Source organism: Erythranthe guttata, chromosome 9 (genome assembly GCF_056151865.1).
Source record: "Erythranthe guttata isolate IM_541 chromosome 9, IM_541, whole genome shotgun sequence".
Taxonomy (NCBI): Eukaryota; Viridiplantae; Streptophyta; class Magnoliopsida; order Lamiales; family Phrymaceae; genus Erythranthe; species Erythranthe guttata.
In genome coordinates this window covers 10,532,046-10,552,868 of record NC_142541.1, presented here as the reverse complement: position 1 = coordinate 10,552,868, position 20,823 = coordinate 10,532,046, and the positions used below count along the sequence as shown (strand labels likewise).

The window sequence follows — 20,823 nt, the reverse complement described above, 5'->3', positions numbered from 1 at the left end:
TTTAAGAAACCAATTTCCTTAAGAAGACCTTTAAGCCAAAGTGCTTCTTTTATAGCCTCGGTTGCAGCTATGTACTCTGCTTCAGTAGTAGATAAAGCTACTATACGTTGCAACTGAGATTTCCAACTAATGCAAGAGCCACACAAAGTAAACACATAAGAAGTAGTAGATTTCCTATTATCTCTATCATTAGCAAAATTAGAATCCACATATCCGATTAACTCAACACCATTATTAGATTTGGAAAAATTTAATCCCAAGTTCAATGAACCTTTCAAATAACGAAGAAGCCATTTAAGCGCTTCCCAATGCGGCATACCGGGATTAGACATATATCTACTTAAACAACTAACTGCATATGCAATATCAGGCCGAGTACAAACCATAAGATACATAACAGATCCAATTGCATTGGAGTAAGGCACAGATTGCATATCATTCATTTCAGATTCAGTAGAAGGAGACTGAGTCTTACTTAGCAAAAAATGGGCAGCTAATGGCACAGAAGCAGATTTAGCAGAATTCATTGAGAATTTTTCCAAGATCTTTTCAACATAAGAAATTTGATTGAGAAACAAGGTGTTATTACTACGATCCCTATCAATATTAATTCCAAGAATCTTCTTGGCATCTCCTAAATACTTCATATCAAATTGTTCACTTAGACACTTTTTGATATAATCAATGGATTTCAAGCAAGGACTAATTAGGAGCATATCATCAACATAAATTAACAGAAACATAGGAATACGAGCATTCTCCATAAAATAAAGGCAAGGATCGAAGTCGCTTCGTTTAAAATTCAAAGAAAGCATGCAAGAGTCAAATTTCTTATTCCATTGCCTAGGAGATTGTTTCAAGCCATACAAAGACTTTTTAAGCAAACACACATGTTCACCTTTATTAGGATCTATAAAGCCCTCGGGCTGTTTCATATAGATCGTTTCATCTAATTCACCATGCAAAAACGCAGTTTTAACATCCATTTGCTTCAATTCCCAATTAAAATGAGCAACTAAAGCAAGCATAATACGCACAGTAGTGAATTTAACAACAGGGGCAAAAATTTCGGTGTAGTCTACACCCTCTTTTTGAGTAAAGCCCTTGGCCACAAGCCTAGCTTTATACCTAATAGAATCTACTTCATTTTTGACCTTAAACAGCCATTTGCAATCTACCACAGAACAATTAGCAGGTTTAGGCACAAGTTCCCAAGTATGGTTAACATGCAACGAGTTCATTTCATCATTCATAGCATTTAACCATTCGGTAGATTTATTAGATTTTAAAGCATCTTTATACGACTTAGGCTCATTTCCATCAAGTGATTCAAACACATTAAAAACATGCGAAGCAAGGTGAAAATCATCAAAGTGTTTAGGTTTCCTAACATGCTCACGTCTAGGTCTATCCCTAGCAAGTTGATAATCAGATAAATCATCCACGATAGGCAAATCAGTTTCAACAGTTTGATCTTGCAGATTTTCAGATAATTCAGAATCACTCACATCATCAGATTTAATAGGCAATTGCTCCACCTCATTTGGAGTAGATTGAGGAATAACCACATTAGGGACAGCAAGACAAGGAAATTCAGATTCATTAAAAATAACATCCCTACTAATTATGGTTTTATAACCAAATTCCCCTTTCAACCAAAGCCTATACCCCTTAACCCCATCGGGGTAACCTAAGAAAACACATTTCACGGAACGGGGTTCAAGTTTATCACCTTTATGGTGAACAAAAGCAGCGCAACCAAAAATATGCAAGTTTGACAAATCTACTTTCTTACCACACCACACAGATTCAGGTAAGTCGCCATTTAATGGCACAGATGGAGAACGATTAATCAAATAAGTAGCAGTCAAAATTGCTTCACCCCAAAACAACTTTGGCAGTCCAGAACTAGTTAACATAGCCCTTACTCTTTCGAGAAGGGTTCTGTTCATTCGTTCGGCCACACCATTTTGTTGTGGGGTGTGCACAACAGATTTATGCCTTCTAATTCCAGATTCAGCACACAGATTATCGAATTCTAGGTTGCAAAACTCAGTACCGTTATCTGTCCTAAGTGTTTTTATCCGTTTACCGGTTTGATTTTCAATCAACGTTTTCCACGTTTTAAATTTATCAAAAACATCCGATTTTTGCTTTAACAGGAAAACAAACACTTTACGAGAATAATCATCAATAATAGACAGAAAATAACGGTTCCCACCATGTGTAGGAACACTGGCGGGACCCCACACATCAGCATGAATATATTCTAGGATTTCCTTGCATCTAGATGGATTGGGAGAAGGATTTTCAGGAAATGGAATATGCGTTTGTTTACCTAAAATGCATGAATCACAAATAGTCACAGAAGACACTTTATCATTTCCAAAATACTGATTTTTATGCAATATACTAAGCCCTTTATTACTCATGTGACCTAGCCGTCTATGCCATAATTCAGATAAATCATTTTGGACAACATTCACAGATGCAGAAGATTCAGCAGAACAAACATACATATTTCCCATTCTCAAAGCTTTAAACAAATAACGGCTACCCTTCATAATATTCATGCAACCATCACCCCAATCCCCACGGAAACCATCATCTTCAAGTACAGCACACGAAATCAAATTATTACTTAAAGTAGGAACATGCCTCACGTTTTTCAAGGTTAACACATAGCCCGAAACAAATTTTAAGCATACAGTTCCTATACCATTCACAACTATTCTAGTGCCATCAGCTAAAGTAACACCACAGTTTTTCATTTGCACATAGTCAGAAAAAACTTCCCTACGTGGAGTCATATGATATGAACATGCAGAATCAAGAAGCCATTCATTCTCACTAAGAGAGGCTAACACAGAATTCACAGAAGCATGCATACCACTTAGCATAAAAACATCACCCATATTATCAGAAACTTGATTCACATTAGCAATTTTCTGATCTCTCCTAGGTTTAGGGCACACATTAGAAAAATGGTTTGGATCACCACAATTATAACACTTCCTAGGAGTATTTGGTTTCACATTATACTTTCCATTCCACTTGCCCTTTTTCTTGTTTTGAAAATTTGAAGAACTTTGAGCATTTTGATTGAAAGCCGGGTTTTTGTTTTGAAAACGATTTTGTTGCTTTCCTTTCACAAAGTTCACCTCACCAAAAGATTTGTTGCTCTTGTTCACTTTTAAATCCAACTCCTTACTTTTCAAAGCATTTATAACTACATCAAGAGTCACAGAGTCCCTACCATATTTAATGGCAGATTTTAAATCATTGTAAGACTCAGGTATGGCATTTAAAAGAACAATTGGAGTATAATCATCGATATTTTTATCTCCAGTCAGTTTAATATCTTGAACAAGTTTTGTAAATTGATCGATGTTGACATCAATCTCTTTGTTCAAGTCAAGTTTAAATCTGAAAAATTTTTCGAGCAAAAACAATTTTGAGGGCAAGGAAGTTTCAGTATAAAGTTCCTCCAACTTATCCCAAAGTTCTCTAGCAGATTCATGCTTTCCTACTTTTCTAATCACCGAATCACTCAAATTCAGAATAATAGAGGCATAAGCAAGTTCATCAAATTCTTCACGTCTGGCATTAGCCATAAAAACATCTTCTAAAGAAATAGCTTTAAAGCATTTTTGTTGAATTAAAATACTTTTCATTTTTTGTTGCCAGATTGAAAAATCACCTTTTCCATCAAAAGGAGCCACAGAATAAGCAGTCATAGAAGCCATTATCCAGAACACACAGCAGGATAAAAAATTACGATTGCGCAAATAAACGATACCAAAGTTAACGTAAAGCAAGTGACGAAAACCTAGCAGTCCTCCCTCAACTACCCCAACCAGATCAGGAAGCACTAGCGGTTCCCGCAAGCTGGGTTTTTGTGTAGAGAGAGAGGTTAAACTAAATCGAAATATAAATCTAGATTTGGTATCGTTAAGACAATTCAAGTACGCAGCGGAATAAATAAACGAGAATTTAGCACACACAGATTGAATCACAGATTCAGCTAAATTAACACAAATGGACACACAGATCCAGCACTTAATGGACACACAGATCCAACAATTAATAAAACTGGACACACAGATCCAGAAACGCAACCCAAAAATAAACAGGAAAATTAAAACCAACCATAGGGGGTTTAGAATACAATACCTGAGCAAAACCCATGGTAGGGTTTTGTACGCCAGTTCAACGGGTACAACAATTTAATGCTCTGGTACCACTGTTGGGTACCCGTTGAACTCAATAGTTATTACAGACCAAATAATAAACATAAACTGTAATAAATTACAGATTAAATCCTATGGGAATAAGGGGTTAGGGAGTACAAGCAATTCTAAGAATAAAGCAGAAATAATAAAGATTACACAATATATATTTATTATTTATGCTAACCCAGAAGATCTATCTATCAGATCTGAGGAGAATCCACGGCTCAGTTCACAGTTCCCACGAGCTACACACCGATCCCGGATGAGGCAGCCAACGATTCCGGTGACAAGCCCAAACACGCAGCAAAAACACTCAATCTCTCCTCACTCTTTTCTCGACCCGAACCCAGAACCGATCTTGGAAATATCCAAGATCTAAAACCCACAGAAGACCCCTCTTTTCTTGTTCTCACACAGAAACACCGAACTCACAAAGAACTCTCACAAATCACACAGATCTGTTAACCCACTCAAATCACGAAGAAAAATGGGAAATTGAACAAGAAAAGGGGCTGTATAACTTAGCTATCGTCGTATCTCCCTCATCTCTCAAGGAGGGGTATAAATAAACCCGAAGAGCAACAAATTTAGCGATTTCTTCGCATCCGATTCTAGCAACGCCATATTCGGCGGCAGAAGCGGTGAGTTGTTGCAGAAAAATTCGAGAGAGAAAGAGGGAGAGGTGCAGCCGTTTTTAGGGTTTGATGTGGAGGAGAAATGGAAGAGAGATGGAGTATTTATGTGTCATATGGAGGGCTGAGATTACCTCTCAAAAAATTGACGGTCCAGATTAACTTACAACTTAAGCTGCTGGGCCAGCTTGATGTTTGGGCTGCCTCCGAGGAATGGGCCACGAAATTAATTGAGGTGTTGGGCCAGTCTCAATATATGGACCATTTGGGCCCAACTTTTCCAACAAGTACTAATAGTCTGCACCTTGAAAATATATATTCTCAATAAGAATTTATAAAATATCGAAAAAAAAAAATAAGAATTTATAATAAATAAAGATAAATAAAAATTGTAGATTAGTAAGAACATAATAGGGTAAATTACGAAAACCCCCTAAACTTAAGCTAAATAACGAAAAACACCCCCACTTATCCGTAATAACCAAATCCTCCTCTAATTAACTGTTGATCGAGTTTTTTAACAGAAAATGTGTGCAGTCTATTATACCTTCTGTTAAATAGGTAATAAATAAAAGAAAATATTTGAAATCGTGTAAAGTCTATTCACTGGAATAAAAAAAATTCGTGAAAAGTCACAATGTAGGGCAGTTAGTGTAAGACGGAAACAAACCTAAGGGGGTTTTTTTCATAATTACGAATAGATGGAGGCTATTTTTGTAATTTAATCTAAGTTTAGGGGGTTTTCATAATTTACCCAACATAATATGGGTAACGAAGTAAGTACAAATTCCAATAGTAGTGTTGGGATATATGAATAAATTTGTGTGGAGATTGGACAGTGGAGCATATCAACCCAAGAGGAGATTTGGTGCCACAATCTGTTTCTGTGTTCTTATCCGAAATATTATTATTATTATTATTATTAATTTGCTGTTCAATACTTTAATTGTTTTTGTTTCTTTGTTTGAATCACCAAATGGAAACATAAAATTACTCATCCAAATTGTAGCACAACATTCTCAACTAAAAAATGCATTGTTCTACTCGACTGTTTTATCACCACTATCCCACACCAACCAAACCTCTATTGGCCCATTGTTCTGCATCTCCTCCCAATCCTAATCCCAACCCTAATCCCAACCCTAATTCCAGTCCTAACTCCAATCCTAATCCCATATTCCGGCGAGATTTCACCTCTTCATCCTTGCTTCTGCTCTTGGTTAACAACCCTCGCCCGTTAAGAGCTGAAACAACCAGCGACAATGCCTCCGCCTGCGCCGATCCTTCTCCGACGAAGCAGGTATTTCTCGACATATCAATAGACGGAGAGCCAATCGGTCGGATTGTCATCGGACTCTACGGCGACGCGGTCCCGGGCGGCGCCGCCAGGTTCAGCGAGATCGTGAGCGGGTCGCGCGGCGTCAGCTACCGCAGGAAGGAATTCGTGAAAATCATGCCCAACTACGTGCAGCACGGCGGCCTCAGATCGTACGGCGTGGACGCGGAGCTCGCGCAGAGAACCGGGAGCAATTCGGCGGCGGTGGGAGGTCTGGTGAGTGAATGGGAGAAACAGCGGAAGGAGGAATGCAGCAGGGGGACGAAGAATGTGGCGAGGAGTGTGGGAATAATAGTGAGGGACCCACTGAAACCGCCGCCGAAGATGAAACTGGTTGCGCGGAAAGGGAAGCTTGAAATGGACGAGGAGGAAATGGGGAAGGATCCGAATGGGACTGAGTTTGTGATAACGAGTCGGGACTCGCCCGAGTTGGACGAGTCGGTATTGGTTGTGGGGAGAGTGGTGCAAGGAATGGATGTTGTGGAGAGAATGGGTCAAGTCAAGACTGTGCAAGAGAACTCTACTTCTCCATACTTCAGGTACTCCCCTGTTTTACTTTTTTTTTTTTGGGGTTATTCTTATTTATTATCTTTAATTCAATCAAAATGTTTCGCAACGGTTTCAAACTGAACATGAGTAAATTGATCTTATTATCAAACGAATTTTTAAAGATGAGTATCCATTTTGATTCTAGTTATTGACAAAGTAGATTTATGCACTATTTGATTGTCATGTGCAAGATTAACATTATCGGTGCACTTTGAATACGATATGAACTAGAGGTGGAAATTAGAAAGGAATTTTTAATTTCCGCCGATTTTAATTCGAAATTTTCTGATTTTGGAATAATATATTTTTGAATCCGACTTCTGAAATTCCGAGTTCTGAGTTTTCCAAAATTATTTGGATCGAAATTGGAATATATATGAGATTTCGATTTCTGATCCGTTTAAGTTCCGAAAATAATTAGGAAATTGCCAAAAAAAAAATTGAATATAACACTTAAAATACCAATATTAGTATGTATTTAATATTGTAGGTGACCAAAATTTGGAAATTTTCGAATTCGGCCGATTCCAATCCGAATTTTCCGATTTTGGAACAAGTTTTTTCATTCCGGTTTTCAAAATTTTCCAATTCCACATTTTTCCATTTTTTTAATATAACTATAACTAGTTTTTCACTTCCGAAAACAATCGGATCTTTTCCGGAAGGCTAATTCCGATCCGTCCGATTTAACCCGTAATACGAATACAAGAATGTAATTTTATTGAGCGAATTATAAAAACACCAATGTGTAATGTATTGTTAAAAATTGCTAAAAAATCTTCTTATATTATTCTTATTAGCAAAGATTCATCTACAATGCATTTTTTAACACACAACCCTTGAATCATTGAAGAATATTTGCTCATAAAAATAACATGAATTTTGTTTAACAATTTGAGTACAAATATGAAGATAGCTATAATGCAATAAAACCAGGGATTTCATTTCTCTTTGGTACCAACTAGAAGGAGATGATCAAAACTGCACCTGTTATTTGTCCTCCACTTTTTGTTCAGTAAATGAGATCTCAAATTCTTTCATTATTCTATTTTATTATAATTATTACTTATTTCTTACTTTATTTATTTATTTTATGAAAAGGGTAGCAAAGCTAATAGGAGACAAGAGAGCTGTGGTAGCAGAAAGAGGCTTCAACCGACCTTACTCGAAAGTTGTCGTCACAAATTGCGGTCTCATTGGATGAACAAACACCGATTCTCTTTCAAACATAAAACATTATGCCAGCCGCTGTATATTTTGAGAATTTCGTCAAACATAGCATTCTTATAATGTAATGCAATCGTTGTCTTAGGTTCTTGAGGCTAATACAACTCCACCACGACCAAAAACGGCAATTCCAAATATTCTATTGATAGAGAAAATATGTATTTTTACAAAATACATTTCGCATTCGGCTCAATGTTTTTCAGTAAAGAAGACCACCGGCCTGAGTTAATTGCAATTCAATTAAGATAAATTATGTAATGATATTCTTACGTAAACGAACAAGGTGCAGTATGAGATTGATATCTCATCATCTCATGTATACTCTGCCGAGCAGAAATATCTTACACCCTTCATCCTACATTCCTCAACTGCTCAATAGAAATGTGGTTCGGAAAAGAAAAATGAAAAAAAGCCATACCGTCAGGTTTTTTACGACCATAAATTAGAGTATCAGGCGCTTCCACCAGAAAACTTGGTTCTTTTCTCATTTGGACTTCTGAAAAGATTTCTCACTGATGTAATTGGATCATCAACCTGTAACAATACATATAAGCACAACTTAACCGAATGAAGATCCACGCAAAACGTCAAAACTCGTTGCACTTCAAAAATCTTATAGTACTTCGCAAATATGCAAGAGAATGTCCAAGAGAATATATAATTAAAACTTCACAAGCGACAGTTATGTTCTAAGTCAGGATCCGCGTGTATGAAACAAACACAGCAGTGCACATTTATTTTTATCCTTCAAGAGAAAATAGAAGATATTGCGAGCTAAAGTTCAAAATAACGACAGTAAATCCATCATCTATCAATTTTGTTCAAACTTAAAACCGTGTCTTTCGAAACCCACAAAAGGGCCGTCGTAGAGCAACCAGACTATACCTCATTTTTTATTCAAACTCAAAACTGAATGACCTTTAAGGTTGACCAAAAAAAAAGCCACAAAAAGGCCACTCTAGAGGAACCCGTACAATACATGATAGGATTAGAAATTTTAGTTTATAAAACAATGGAAACTTTTGACTCGTCGCTGTTGGTTAAAATCAGTCCAGAACATACACAGAAGAAGGTCAAAATCAGTATCTATGACTGCAAAATATTTAGAGAATACTCTACAAAACCTGAGAACGACTTATTTAGTGCTAGAATGTTATTATCTTGAGAATTGATGTATTTTAAGGGTCGGAGAATCATATTCGTTTTTGTGTTTACTCATCTAGAAATTCTTGATTAGTCTAGGGAAAAAAAAATTTTTAATTTGGCGGTCAAAAGGTTTCAGGTCTAAAATTTCTAATCAAAAGCGTTCGTGCTATACTAAGAAAGCTTCGTTTTGCAATTAAAGTTGAATAAAATTGGTCGTGAGGGGTTCCCCTTTTTATCCATTTGAAATATCGCAATCTGAAAAGGCCATCATCTTTCTTGTTATAGGTTATAATAATTACCTCAATTAAGTTAGATGAAGGCATATTGATGTGCTCCTTGTGCCCTTCTAAAGCAGATAATGTCTGTTGCCATCCCGGAGCAAATTTGCCAGTAGAGATAATCCAGGGGCAAAAGTGCCTGTGCTGCTTGACTGGATCAAATTCCATCGAATCGTATAAAGATGGTAATTGTTTGTCCTCTCCTGCAATAATCAGAAAAGAAACTTAGTACTACCACTTTTAATTGATTGTAAACTCCCATTCGCACAAACTTGCAATCACCTAAAATATAATTAATTTCTTGACAGCTATATTAAATTTAATTTTAAAAGTTGGTTCAAATTTATAGACTAGACACCAATATTTTTCCACACGCACCGAAACAAGGATGCAAGTCAAATGCAAGATGGAGTTTTAAGCTATATACAGCCTACTTTAAACCACTAATATTGATGAATTGTCTCTGAAGATAATAACTTGGGAACATGTATTTAGGCTATGTTAGGTTCATGGATTTTAAAATGAGGAAAATGAAAATACAAAAGCAAATGAAAACAGAGAATTTGAAAATTTCTACTATGTTTGGTTCCTAAGGAAAATGGTGATAAAATTGACTTTGTGGAAAACCATTTCCTTTACCCTAGATTTCAGATTCTGCCATGGAGGGAGAGGATTTGAAATTGAAAGACGACAGAAAACCTGCCAGAGTTTTACTAATTTTTTCATTTCCTTTTTTTTTTTTTTTTTTTTTTTTTTTTGAGGAAAATGTATTTTCCTTATTTAAGTCACAAAATATTTTTTACATTTTTTCCCCAAATCATTTTACCTAGTAGTTTACCTTCTAACCAAACATGAAATCCATATTAGCTAGTTCTTTCATCTTTTCACTTAGCATTTTCCAGGATCCAAACAAAGCCATAATGATGGCTGAAAATGCAATTACCCAACAAAAACGAGATAGAAACCAAAGAACAACGAACTGGAATACAAAAATATAAATATGAATTAACTTACTTATGCTAAAGGAGGCAGCTTTGTGCTTCACAGATAGCCCTGTTGTAGGGTTATCTAGGGAGTTACTCGGAATGCCTTGTTCATGGTTTCCAGCTTCAACCATCTCTTCTCTAACAGGCTCACTCACTCCTCCACTCTCTCTACTTGGGGTGTTTTCCTTGGGTGATGAGCATGATAACTCTTGCGCATTATCAAACTTATGATGATCTGCGACTTCTGCATTAAATGCTGTCCCAGTTTTCGATAAGTCGACGTTAGAAATGGAATCTTCTCCCACCGATTGAAGGACTTCTAACAGGTTCCTGGAAGTGAAATCAGAAGTTCCTTCGGCATTGTTAGTTTCATTTTCTACTGACAATCGTGCTCTCAGATTCTGGCCAATTAAGGGTACAGATATGGTTGCACCATATTTCAGCATCGCAGGTGGAGGACCGCCAGCAATAGTGAAACCTGATGATGTCGAAGCAGTCGAAACAGTACCTGAAGAACCTTCATCATGGATAGTGATACTTTTATCGGTAACTTCTGTAAGTCCAACAAATCTTAAATACTCCAAAGGCCGTGGGGTTGTTTTGAAAGCCCATAATCCAACACTAGCCCCACATAGCTTGCAATCCAGCACAACAGAGCTAGGGTCAAACTCAGGATCACTTGAAGCATTGGTGCCCTCACTAGTTAAAAGAGAATAGACGTTTACTTTCGGCTTTTGTCCAGTTGTAGCAATACCACCGGCGTTTTCAACGGATTGATTCTGTCCATCCTTGAAGTCAACTTTATAAGGTTTAATACGAGGTTCCCAGCCAAATAAACTTATGAGCTTTTGTGCCTGCATATTCCAGAAGTCATTGTGAGCTTATGTTATTTCTAACTAATCAAAACCTTATTGAGAAGAACAGATGAAAATGATGATAATGTAAGTAAATCTAGTTAAAAACAGAGCTCAACATCAGCATAGAAACTATCATAAACCGCTAGCTCACGCATCCTGAAATTTATGTTTTACAATGGTATGAAAAAAAACCAGTAAATCCAATGCATGATTTCACACGAAAATTACAAAAGAAGCTGATATTTCTTTCACAGCCATATATCTCGCTTAGAGACAATGATCAGCATATGCAATTGACATACCATAAACATTTTGCAATGGGCATTGAGATATTCTCAATGCCTAGGTAGGCTTAGACACACTTTTTGTGAATCTTGACAACCTAGCTCACAAGGTAACTTAAATTACATTGACTAGAATATGGCGAATCAGATACAAGAAACTATAATTTTACTCTTACATGCGAGTGAAATGAAAAGGCTACATGCAGCAATACATCATTGAAAATGGAATGCTGTACAATGTTTCAAAGGCAGCCTTGGGGCACTACCCATGCAGTATCGTGAGGCTGGGGGATGTCATATATGTTTATCAGGTTCTTTTTTATTTATCTCATGGTTTTAATAATAAAAAAAAAAAAAAAAAAAAAAAAAAAAAAAAAAAAAAAAAGAAAGTTTCTTCTATTATTTGGAATCCGAAGAGCTACCAATATAATTCCTCCCTACATGTATTATCAAGAAAATCTGATATTACTTGATATTCTTAATCTATTAAATATAAGGACTTATGGGAGTTATGCATCATGCCTAAGGGCTTAAGCCCCGCACCAGGACATGTGAACATTTAGCCCAATACCTTACACCTTTTAAAAAATTGGACAGGTATCAGTCACATAGAATATTTAGTCACATTTAAAACTTTGATATAAAATCAATTTTGCACTTGTCAGTTATTTGATGCCAGACCTGATAATATAAGACAGAAGAAAGTGACTCGGGTACATCTTCTGTGAGCTCTGGAAGAGTTTCGTGATGCCCTGAAGCTGATGATTCACTAAGAAATTTCTCCAGCTCAGAGCTTCTCATGTTATCAATGGCCGCACGTGAGATAACTGGAAGGGCTGTTAGCTGCGATAGAGAGAAAAACCGTTTCTTGTAATCCTCAATCAAACCATCCCTTGATAGAGTTGGAAACTGAGCCAGTTCTTCCTCGCAGGCGCTATTAGTCCATGGACATAGTAGCTTATGACCACTTTCCAGCTTTAAGCTGAATACCATGGCTGCTTTCTCAACTGATTGAACATCAACCAAAAAGAATCTGGATTCAGACATTTGAATTTTCATTTCCTCCCGGGAAAAAACTTGGTAGCTTTAGAATAAAAGGATGATGATGCTATGAAAGAATATAGTAAAACAAGGGAAAAACAATACTGCAATAAAAGAGCTAGAGGGAAAAGTAACTTGCCTTGTTGTCGTGTCCATGTTGATGGAGTAGAAAAGAAGAGACGTGAATCACATGACGCACAGGCAATTGTGTCCGTGTCTACGTTAACCCAACCCCTCCTAGCACATTCCAAAGGGCTCACCACCTAAGAAGATGGAATATGTTATTTCCAATTCAAACTATCTATACCATATGCAAATGTAATCCAAAGAGAGTTTATTTTTATTGTGAAAAGCATTTATGCACTTATGTTATTTAGTAACAAATATATGACCAACAAAATGATGGCTGCTCACAGTTAAGAAACTGAGAATCCTTCAACAATAAATATGTTAATGTTCAAACCAATAAAATGTTTAAGGTACTAAGAGTTATACGACCATACACCACAGCAATATCTAACAGAAAAAAACATTTTATGTTACTTATGATTGTTGAAAGGTTAAATACAAACCAATGCCAATTTCATTTTTTTCAAATACAAAATCAACTGTTCCTTTAACCCATCACATCCTCCAGGAGCTAACAGTCTCCTACATCATTTCGTGAATTTCATAAATCCATACAAGAAAGTCAAATAGAATTTATTATATGGTCTAGAAAGCGGGGTTCCTAAGGGGTCTCCTCCACCCGCCCCCACATAAAATAACCTATTATGTACTGATCATAACAGTATGCAACAAGATATTAAATTAAAAATTGTATATTTTATGTTTGAGGAGAAAAATATTGGGAAACTAATTTAAGCAACAGTGTAAATTTAATGCAGCATTAGTTTGCTGGTAGCTTTATTCAGTTCCCAAGTTCGAGATCAACTTGCATCACGTATTATTGATATATGGATAGTTTTATTCACTGTGTGGCATTATTTGTCACCTGTGCACTATGAGAACTGAAAATATGAAGTTTTGATATGAGAAAGAAGTTCGATCAAAGAATTCAAGGAAAGCATGTGTTATTATACTTGCCCTGATTTACCATCTTCACCGAACGACAGACTCAAAGTGGACCAGACAGTGAAAAGATTGATCTTTTAAGAAGCCATGCAGTTTACATGACAGAAACTCACAGTATCACTCATCAATGTCAATTTTCCTATTTGATGTTATCTACTAGCTTTCTACTTAAACAAGTCCTTACATACAGCGAGCCTACCAACGCCCACCAGAAGAAAACATACGTACACCAGTATATTTTCCTGTCATCAAAACAAGCAACATTCTGTCCACAAACTTCTTGTATGACATATGTTCTTATGATGGTCCATTGACTTCCAATACAAAACAGCTTTACGCAAGGTTGGTCCATATTACAAGCTAGCTAACTAGTAACTAAACAGTGAAATACTTTTGGTTAATGCTGAGCCTAACCTAATGTTTATTAATAATACAGTCACATATGAAGTACAAATACACGTAAATTTATACACACATATTTACACAAGTCTACATACGGAAGAAAGAGCTATCAAAACTCCAGCTTGAATGTTCACACCAACAATTTTATTAATTCTAATCATTACCTTTTTCACTAAATTGAGATGGGAGTAGGTGTGTATAAGTCGTATATTGATGTCAGTCTATTGATAATACACGCTAACATGAAACAAAAATCGATCACAATAAAAATTATCAAATTGGCAATTTTGATTTTAATTTAAAAAGCGAAAAAATTAGTGGTTTTTATCATATTTTAACCCGGTCAAAAACAAACATAAAAAGGTCTCCAGAGTAGTCCTACAACAACCTAATCACTATACTGAGTACCAACATTCACATAATATAAAAACACAAATTTTGCAGACGCAACCGATTAGAGAAATTAAATGAAACGGCGGTGGAATCGGCAAACCTGTAGCTTAGCAAACCAGGACATCGACTTGAACGTGGACAACCTCCGGAGCAAATCTTCACGATCCCAAGGTCTGCAGAGTGGGCCTTGAGCTGAAGAGCTACCTGTTTCCTGGACCACATTGCCTCCCCGCAACGAAGATGAATGCAGCCGTTTTCGACCGCTTAATGTTTGAACTCCATGCCTACTGCGCACAATCAACACAAACAGCCCAAACACCATTAGAATTACCGAACACGAGAAAGCCAAAAAAAATAAAAATCGAGCTTTGATTGTAAATCAAATTGAATAGCGCGAATTTGAATAGATAATGCTTCGAATTAAATATCGGAGAAAGAAAAAAAACTGAGAAAATTTACCTGGTGCTGTTAAAATTAGGTTTGGGTTTCGGAGGAGAGTGGAAGAGCTTGTTCATAATTGCCTCGAACCTCTTCTCAGATTCTTCTGCCATCTTTTCTTCCTCTGTTCTCTCTCTCTCTCTCTAGAACACAATCGAAAAAGTTTCGCGAGGAGAAGGTTTTTTTCACTTTTTTCCAATATTTGTTTGCTGATTGAATTGTTTTGTTAAATTGCATTCCACTTATATAATCCTTTTATAATTTTCCTATTTTAACTTTTGGAAACATGTATTGTTTAATTTCATACGTAACGTAATAAAGTAGGACTAGGGAGTTAATTTTAATTGGACAAGGAACGGTTTGCTCCGATTTGAATTATGGTAGAATCTCGATAAATTAATAACATTGATTAAATAATAGTTTTTTCGGTCTCGATTTAATGAAAACGTGTCAAATTGTTAACTCGACAATTTATTAATTCGCTAAATTAAAAGAATTTTCATAACACCGACTGTATAAATTTATAAAGGTTTAACTGTATGTAATATGTGTTAGCCCAACTCTAAGAACCGGGCCTACTCCTTGTCCAAAATCTAGATCAGATGCAACGACAACAAATTTGTGTTTATCGTAGATACTAAGAGGGTGTTTGGCTAAGCTTATAAGATGTTAAAATGAGCTTATAAGATATTTTAGAGCTTATAAGCTCTTCCAAAGTATTTGGTAATTTTTTAAAAAAAAAGATCTTAATTTTTTTTTAAATAAGTTGTTGGAGAGTAAATAAGATCTTTTTAAGAAAGTACCTCTACCCCACATTTTTATTTAAGTCTTATAATTAACAAGTAAAAATAGGAAATAAGATCATTATCCAAACACTCAAAAAATTCATCCTTAAAATAAAATGTAACAGCTTATCAGCTCTTAAAACATCTTATCAGATGTAAGAGCTTATCAGCTGTTGAAAATAAGTTTAGCCAAACACCCTCTAAATACTAAATTGTAGGGAAAAATAGCAACAAACCTCCCCCTCATTTGGAAAATATATGCAAAGGAAAATCTCCCTCCCAAAAATAATTAGAGAAAATCTCTTTTACCTCATTCTCCACCAAAATATTACGCTTGTATTTTCAATATTACCCTTAATGATATGTAATCCCTACTCACATTGTACATATTCGTTAAATTCATCTTCTCTCTTTTAAGTCCCACACCGAAACCCTAGATCTCATTCTCTCTCTTTGGTTTATGCCCTGTGTTGCACATGCCGCCGTTGTTTAATTCCGGTAAGATGGCAACGGCTCTTCTGGATTCTAGGTTGCGACGTTTCGACAACTACTATGAAAGACTCTAAAGACTCCTGCGGCGTCGTCCACAAATATGCGGCCGCGTTGGAAGAGGAGGATAGTTTTTCGTCGATTGTTGGCGGAATCAGGTAGTATAAAAAATGAAGATGCGAATTAGAGTAGTCCAAAGAAGAGGAGGTTCTATTAACTGTGTGGTATGGTGACGATTGGGGAGGCATATCTAGGTTTTTTTTGTAGACGGCGCGGACAGAGAAATTCGCGCAGGTTGTGGACCCTAAATAGACTAATGTGATGAGTTTATTGACAAAAGAGATATAACCCCATAATCTATAATAATAAAGATGGTTTGTCATGCATAAAAACTACTAATTTTTATTTTAGCGGTATTGAAGCGGGAAAGAAAATGTAATTATTTGTGCGGCCCAATTCAGAAATTAAAAAAAAAAAAAAAAAAAAAGAAGGTTATTACAAATAAGCCTATCATGGGATACTTATTCATAACAAAAAACCTATTTTACAAAAAAGTTCAGACATGTCTAGAGAAGTGTAAAAGAATAAAATACCCCTCACGTTTTAATAGGTTCCAATATCATCATCTAATTCAATTTGACCTCAAATTTTACCAATTATTAATTTAGACTCATAATCCAATTTTGAGTACAATTTCGCCCGTCGCCGCTGTTGGTTTTTTTTCTTCTTCTTTTTCTTTACCTTCTTTCTACCGTCGCTGATCGGCGGTTAACGCCGGTCTCCGGGGGTGTTGACTTTTTTTTCTTTCTTTCCTTCAACATTTTATTGCCCGTTTAAAAAGTAATATTGATGTGGTTGACAATCATATTAACTATATTACTGTTTAATAGAGTAGTATTAACTATATTACAGTTTAACACAATAATATTGCTATATTACTTTCTAGCACATTAATATTAACACAACAAGAAAAATCACAATTATTGTGTGCTATAGTAATATTAATATGTGGACTGTTTAACAAAGGCAAACATAATAAAAAGGCAAAAGAATTAATATTGATGTGGTTGACAGTAATATTATTGTCAACCATAGTAATATTACTGTAACGACAGTAATATTACCGTTAACCACAACAATATTATTGTGTTTACAGTAATATTACAATAGTAGGCAATAATGTTATTACGTTAATGGGTCAACAAATCAAACAAAACAAAAATGCCAAAAAAAAAATAATATTGATGTGGTTCAGCATAATATTATTGTGTTTGCAGTAATATTACAATAATAGGCAATAATGTTATTACGTTAATGGGTCAACAAATCAAACAAAACAAAAATGCCAAAAGAAAATAATATTGATGTGGTTCAGCATAATATTATTGTGTGTACAATAATTTTATCATCATCGACAGTAATATAATTACGTTAACTTGTCAACAAATCAAGCAAAATAAGAAAAGGCCAAAAAGATAATAATATCGATGTGGTTGACCGTATAATTACCGTTAATGACATTACAATTACTGTCAATATTCAGCGGCGGATGTATAAACTATAGATAAAAGTTTTAGGAAAAAACAAAAATAAAATAAACTAAAATAAGTTAAAGCCGAAGACCGCCGCCGGAAAAATAAATTCAGAAAAAAAAATTGAAAAAAAGAAAAAGTCAAAATTGATTAAATTAAAGTTACAATTAAGAATTGATTTTAAAGGGTTGGGGGTAATTTTATCATATAGATTAATTTTGGCTTTATTCATAGTACATATTAAAGGAATGAGCTTATTGGCGAAAAGAATATAACTCAAAAAAAAAAAAAAAAAAAAAAGGGTTAGCCTCGCGTTATTTTTTTTTATGGGCTTATTGCAAAAACTACCCCTGTGAAATCTTTAATTGACAAATACCCCCCTATGAAAAAAAATGTGACCAACTCCCTCCTTTGTTATGAAATACGAAGCTCACTGCACCCATTGTTTTTTTAAATATTGACTGCATGTGAAACTACCATATACCCCTCAATGAAATAAAGAGCAGCAAACCCATTTCACTCTCTCGCTCCCAAATTACACCGCGTGAACCTGCCTCTGAAAACCCTAAAAACACGATTCCCCAAAATATTTGTGAATCTGCTTATGAAAAAATATTGTTTGCGTCGATTGATACTTGAAATAGCTTCCCCTCTCCTCGATTGAAGGCGCCAGGAAGTCATATTTGAGATACATAGTCAATTTGCACTGAAGAGAAACAAGAAGCAAGGTTTGTAGTATTCTGCCTCATTTGTGTTATTTGAAAAAACCACGTTTTTTTCTCGGTAACTAGGGTTGTGGGAATGTTAAATGTATGTAGGGTTTTGTATTTGTAAGGTTTTGTATATTATATTCGTGATTTGGGAACTTTTTGAGAAATGCTACATTTAATATTTTAATTTGTGAGAACTAGTGGGGATATGTTTTTTTGTTTGCTTGTCTGTAACAACAAGATTTTTTGCTTTGTAGGGTTTTTTCTAGTTATTTTTTGATATCAGTTTTTTATTATCATTGTTTTGATGTCTTGTTGTTTGAATTGAAACTTTAAAAAATGGTGTGTGATATGTAGAAGTAGAGCACCAATGAATGAAGAGGAGCCAGTGATTGAAGATGAGACACCAGTGAATGAAGAGGAGCCAGTGAATGAAAATGAGACACCCATGAATGAAGAGGAAGCAACACTGAATCAAGAGGAGGGACCAATGAATGAAGAGGAGCCAGTTAATCAAGAAGATGCACCAATGAATCAAGATGACGCACCAATATTTGAAGATGATTCTTCAGATGAAGATTATGTTCAATCTGACAATGAAGATGGTGATGATGATATACCCTCTGATGCCCCAAGTGAAGAGTTTGCTGACATTAAAGGCTCTGAAGATGATATCTTTCTGGACATACATTCTAGTAAGAATGATCAGGCTAGAAAACTGAGGCAAATATTGAACAACGAAAAGAGGTCGGTCCAGAGGTACAAAAAATGCGGAGTAAATCTCTCTTAACAGACCACTGATTGGTATAGTGTTGTGGATGATGAAGATGATATTGAGAACCTTAATTTCTTAGACAGTGAGAGTAGAAGAGTTCCTACTTTCAGTGAAGGGGAATCAATGAAAAACACAAATCTTGAAATTAATATAACACACAAAAAGAAAAGAGAAGTTGTAAATTTTGCAGAGACATCCATTTTTTAGAGAAATTAAATGAAAATAAACGGCGGTGGAATTGGCAAAACCTGTGGCTTAGCAAACCAGGACATTGACTTGAAAGTGGACAACCTTCGGAGCAAATTGTCACGGTCCCAGGGTCTGCAGAGAGGCCCTTGAGCTGAAGAGCTACTTGTTTTCTGGACCACATTGTCTCCCCGCAATGAAGATGAATGCAGCCGCTTTTGTCCGCTTAATGTTCGAACTCCATGCCTTACTAGTAGAAAATTTGGTTTTTACTACGAATTATTTTGCTACGCTCAAAAGCCGTAACAAAAGGGATTTTTTACTACAGGACAATTTTGAAGTCGTGGTAAATATTAGGATTTACCGTAGCAAAATAGTATTTGGTACGGCCACTTACCGTAGCAAAGTTTTTGTCACGCCCGTATACACTACGGGGCAAATTTGTAGCAAATGCGTAGCAAAAGCCTTTTTACTACGAATTTGATACCTTTTGGTACGGTTAATGGTCGTAGTAAAAAATCATTTTTCTACTAGTGCCTACTGCGCACAATCAGCGCAAACAGCCGAAACGCCATTAGAATTACCGAACATGAGAAAGAAAAATAAAAATCAAGCTTTGATTGCAAATCAAATTGAATAGCGTGAATTTGAATCATAATGCTTCGAATTTAATATCGGAGAAAGAAAAAACTGAGAGAAAGTACCTGATGATGCTGTTAAAATTAGGTTTAGGTTTCGGAGGAGAGTGGAAGAGCTTGTTCATTATTGCCTCGAACCGCTTTTCAGATTCTTCTGCCATCGTTCTTCCTTTGTTTTCTCTCTCTCAACACAATCAATCAGGAAACTTTCGCGAGGGGGAGGTTTTTTCATTTTTTTCCTATATTTATTTATTTGTTGATGATGATGATTAAATTTTCTTAAATTGCATTCCACTAATATAAATTTTCTTATTTGAACTTATGGAAATATGTACTTTGTAATTTCATAATTCATAGGAAACGCAAGAAAATAGAACTTGGGAGTTAATTATGGAATGGGACAAGGACAACCCACAAGGCACAAGCACTAGGAGCCGTTTGCTCGAATTCTAACTAGGGCAAATGTGGGATAACCCCATGAGGAGGACCAATGATTTTTTTGTCATAGTCAAAAACTCAAATTCTAAACTTAATTGAGTAGACTTTCTGAGTCCAAGTGATATGACTATTTTACCTTTAGGCCCCTTTTGGTTTGCTGGATAAGGCGTGATTGACAATTTAATCACCCCGTATCCGGTGTTTGGTACGTGTGACGATAACCCGGTACAGATTGAAAGTTCGGTACCCAATCACTGAATTGCGTGATAAATTATCCCACCTCCATAGGTGGGATTGTATTATCAGTCCAAAAGGTAGAAAGAAAATTACCAAAAGCCCTGAGATTTGTCATTATTTAATATAAAATCGGTATCAAAAAAATCTGTCGCTGCTCC

At 35.7% G+C, this 20,823-nt stretch overlaps 2 protein-coding genes across 6 annotated transcripts; one reads left to right on the top strand and one right to left on the bottom strand.

The window, feature by feature from the left end:
* Positions 1 to 5,766: 5,766 nt before the first annotated feature.
* Positions 5,767 to 8,148, top strand: LOC105948968 (Cyclophilin-like peptidyl-prolyl cis-trans isomerase family protein). The gene is made up of 2 exons (XM_012972230.2): positions 5,767 to 6,739; positions 7,851 to 8,148. Exons 1-2 carry the CDS (start codon positions 5,895 to 5,897, stop codon positions 7,951 to 7,953), a joined length of 948 nt encoding a protein of 315 aa, XP_012827684.2. The 5' UTR covers positions 5,767 to 5,894; the 3' UTR covers positions 7,954 to 8,148.
* On the bottom strand, positions 8,105 to 19,497 carry LOC105948966 (C3HC zinc finger-like protein). Of its 5 annotated transcripts, none has more exons than XM_088822853.1 (7): positions 14,897 to 15,162; positions 14,538 to 14,721; positions 12,708 to 12,831; positions 12,209 to 12,534; positions 10,415 to 11,240; positions 9,422 to 9,603; positions 8,105 to 8,510 (listed from the first exon to the last, which is right to left on the bottom strand). In XM_088822853.1, the coding sequence occupies exons 1-7, from the start codon at positions 14,986 to 14,988 to the stop codon at positions 8,427 to 8,429; spliced, it is 1,818 nt and encodes a 605-aa protein (XP_088678979.1). In that variant the 5' UTR covers positions 14,989 to 15,162; the 3' UTR covers positions 8,105 to 8,426. The 5 variants fall into 5 exon arrangements, with proteins under 5 accessions (XP_088678979.1, XP_088678980.1, XP_088678978.1 ...); XM_088822854.1 differs by having other exon boundaries at positions 12,209 to 12,560; positions 14,538 to 14,724; positions 14,897 to 15,119; XM_088822852.1 differs by having other exon boundaries at positions 14,538 to 14,724; positions 14,897 to 15,114.
* Between the last annotated feature and the right edge of the window lie 1,326 nt (positions 19,498 to 20,823).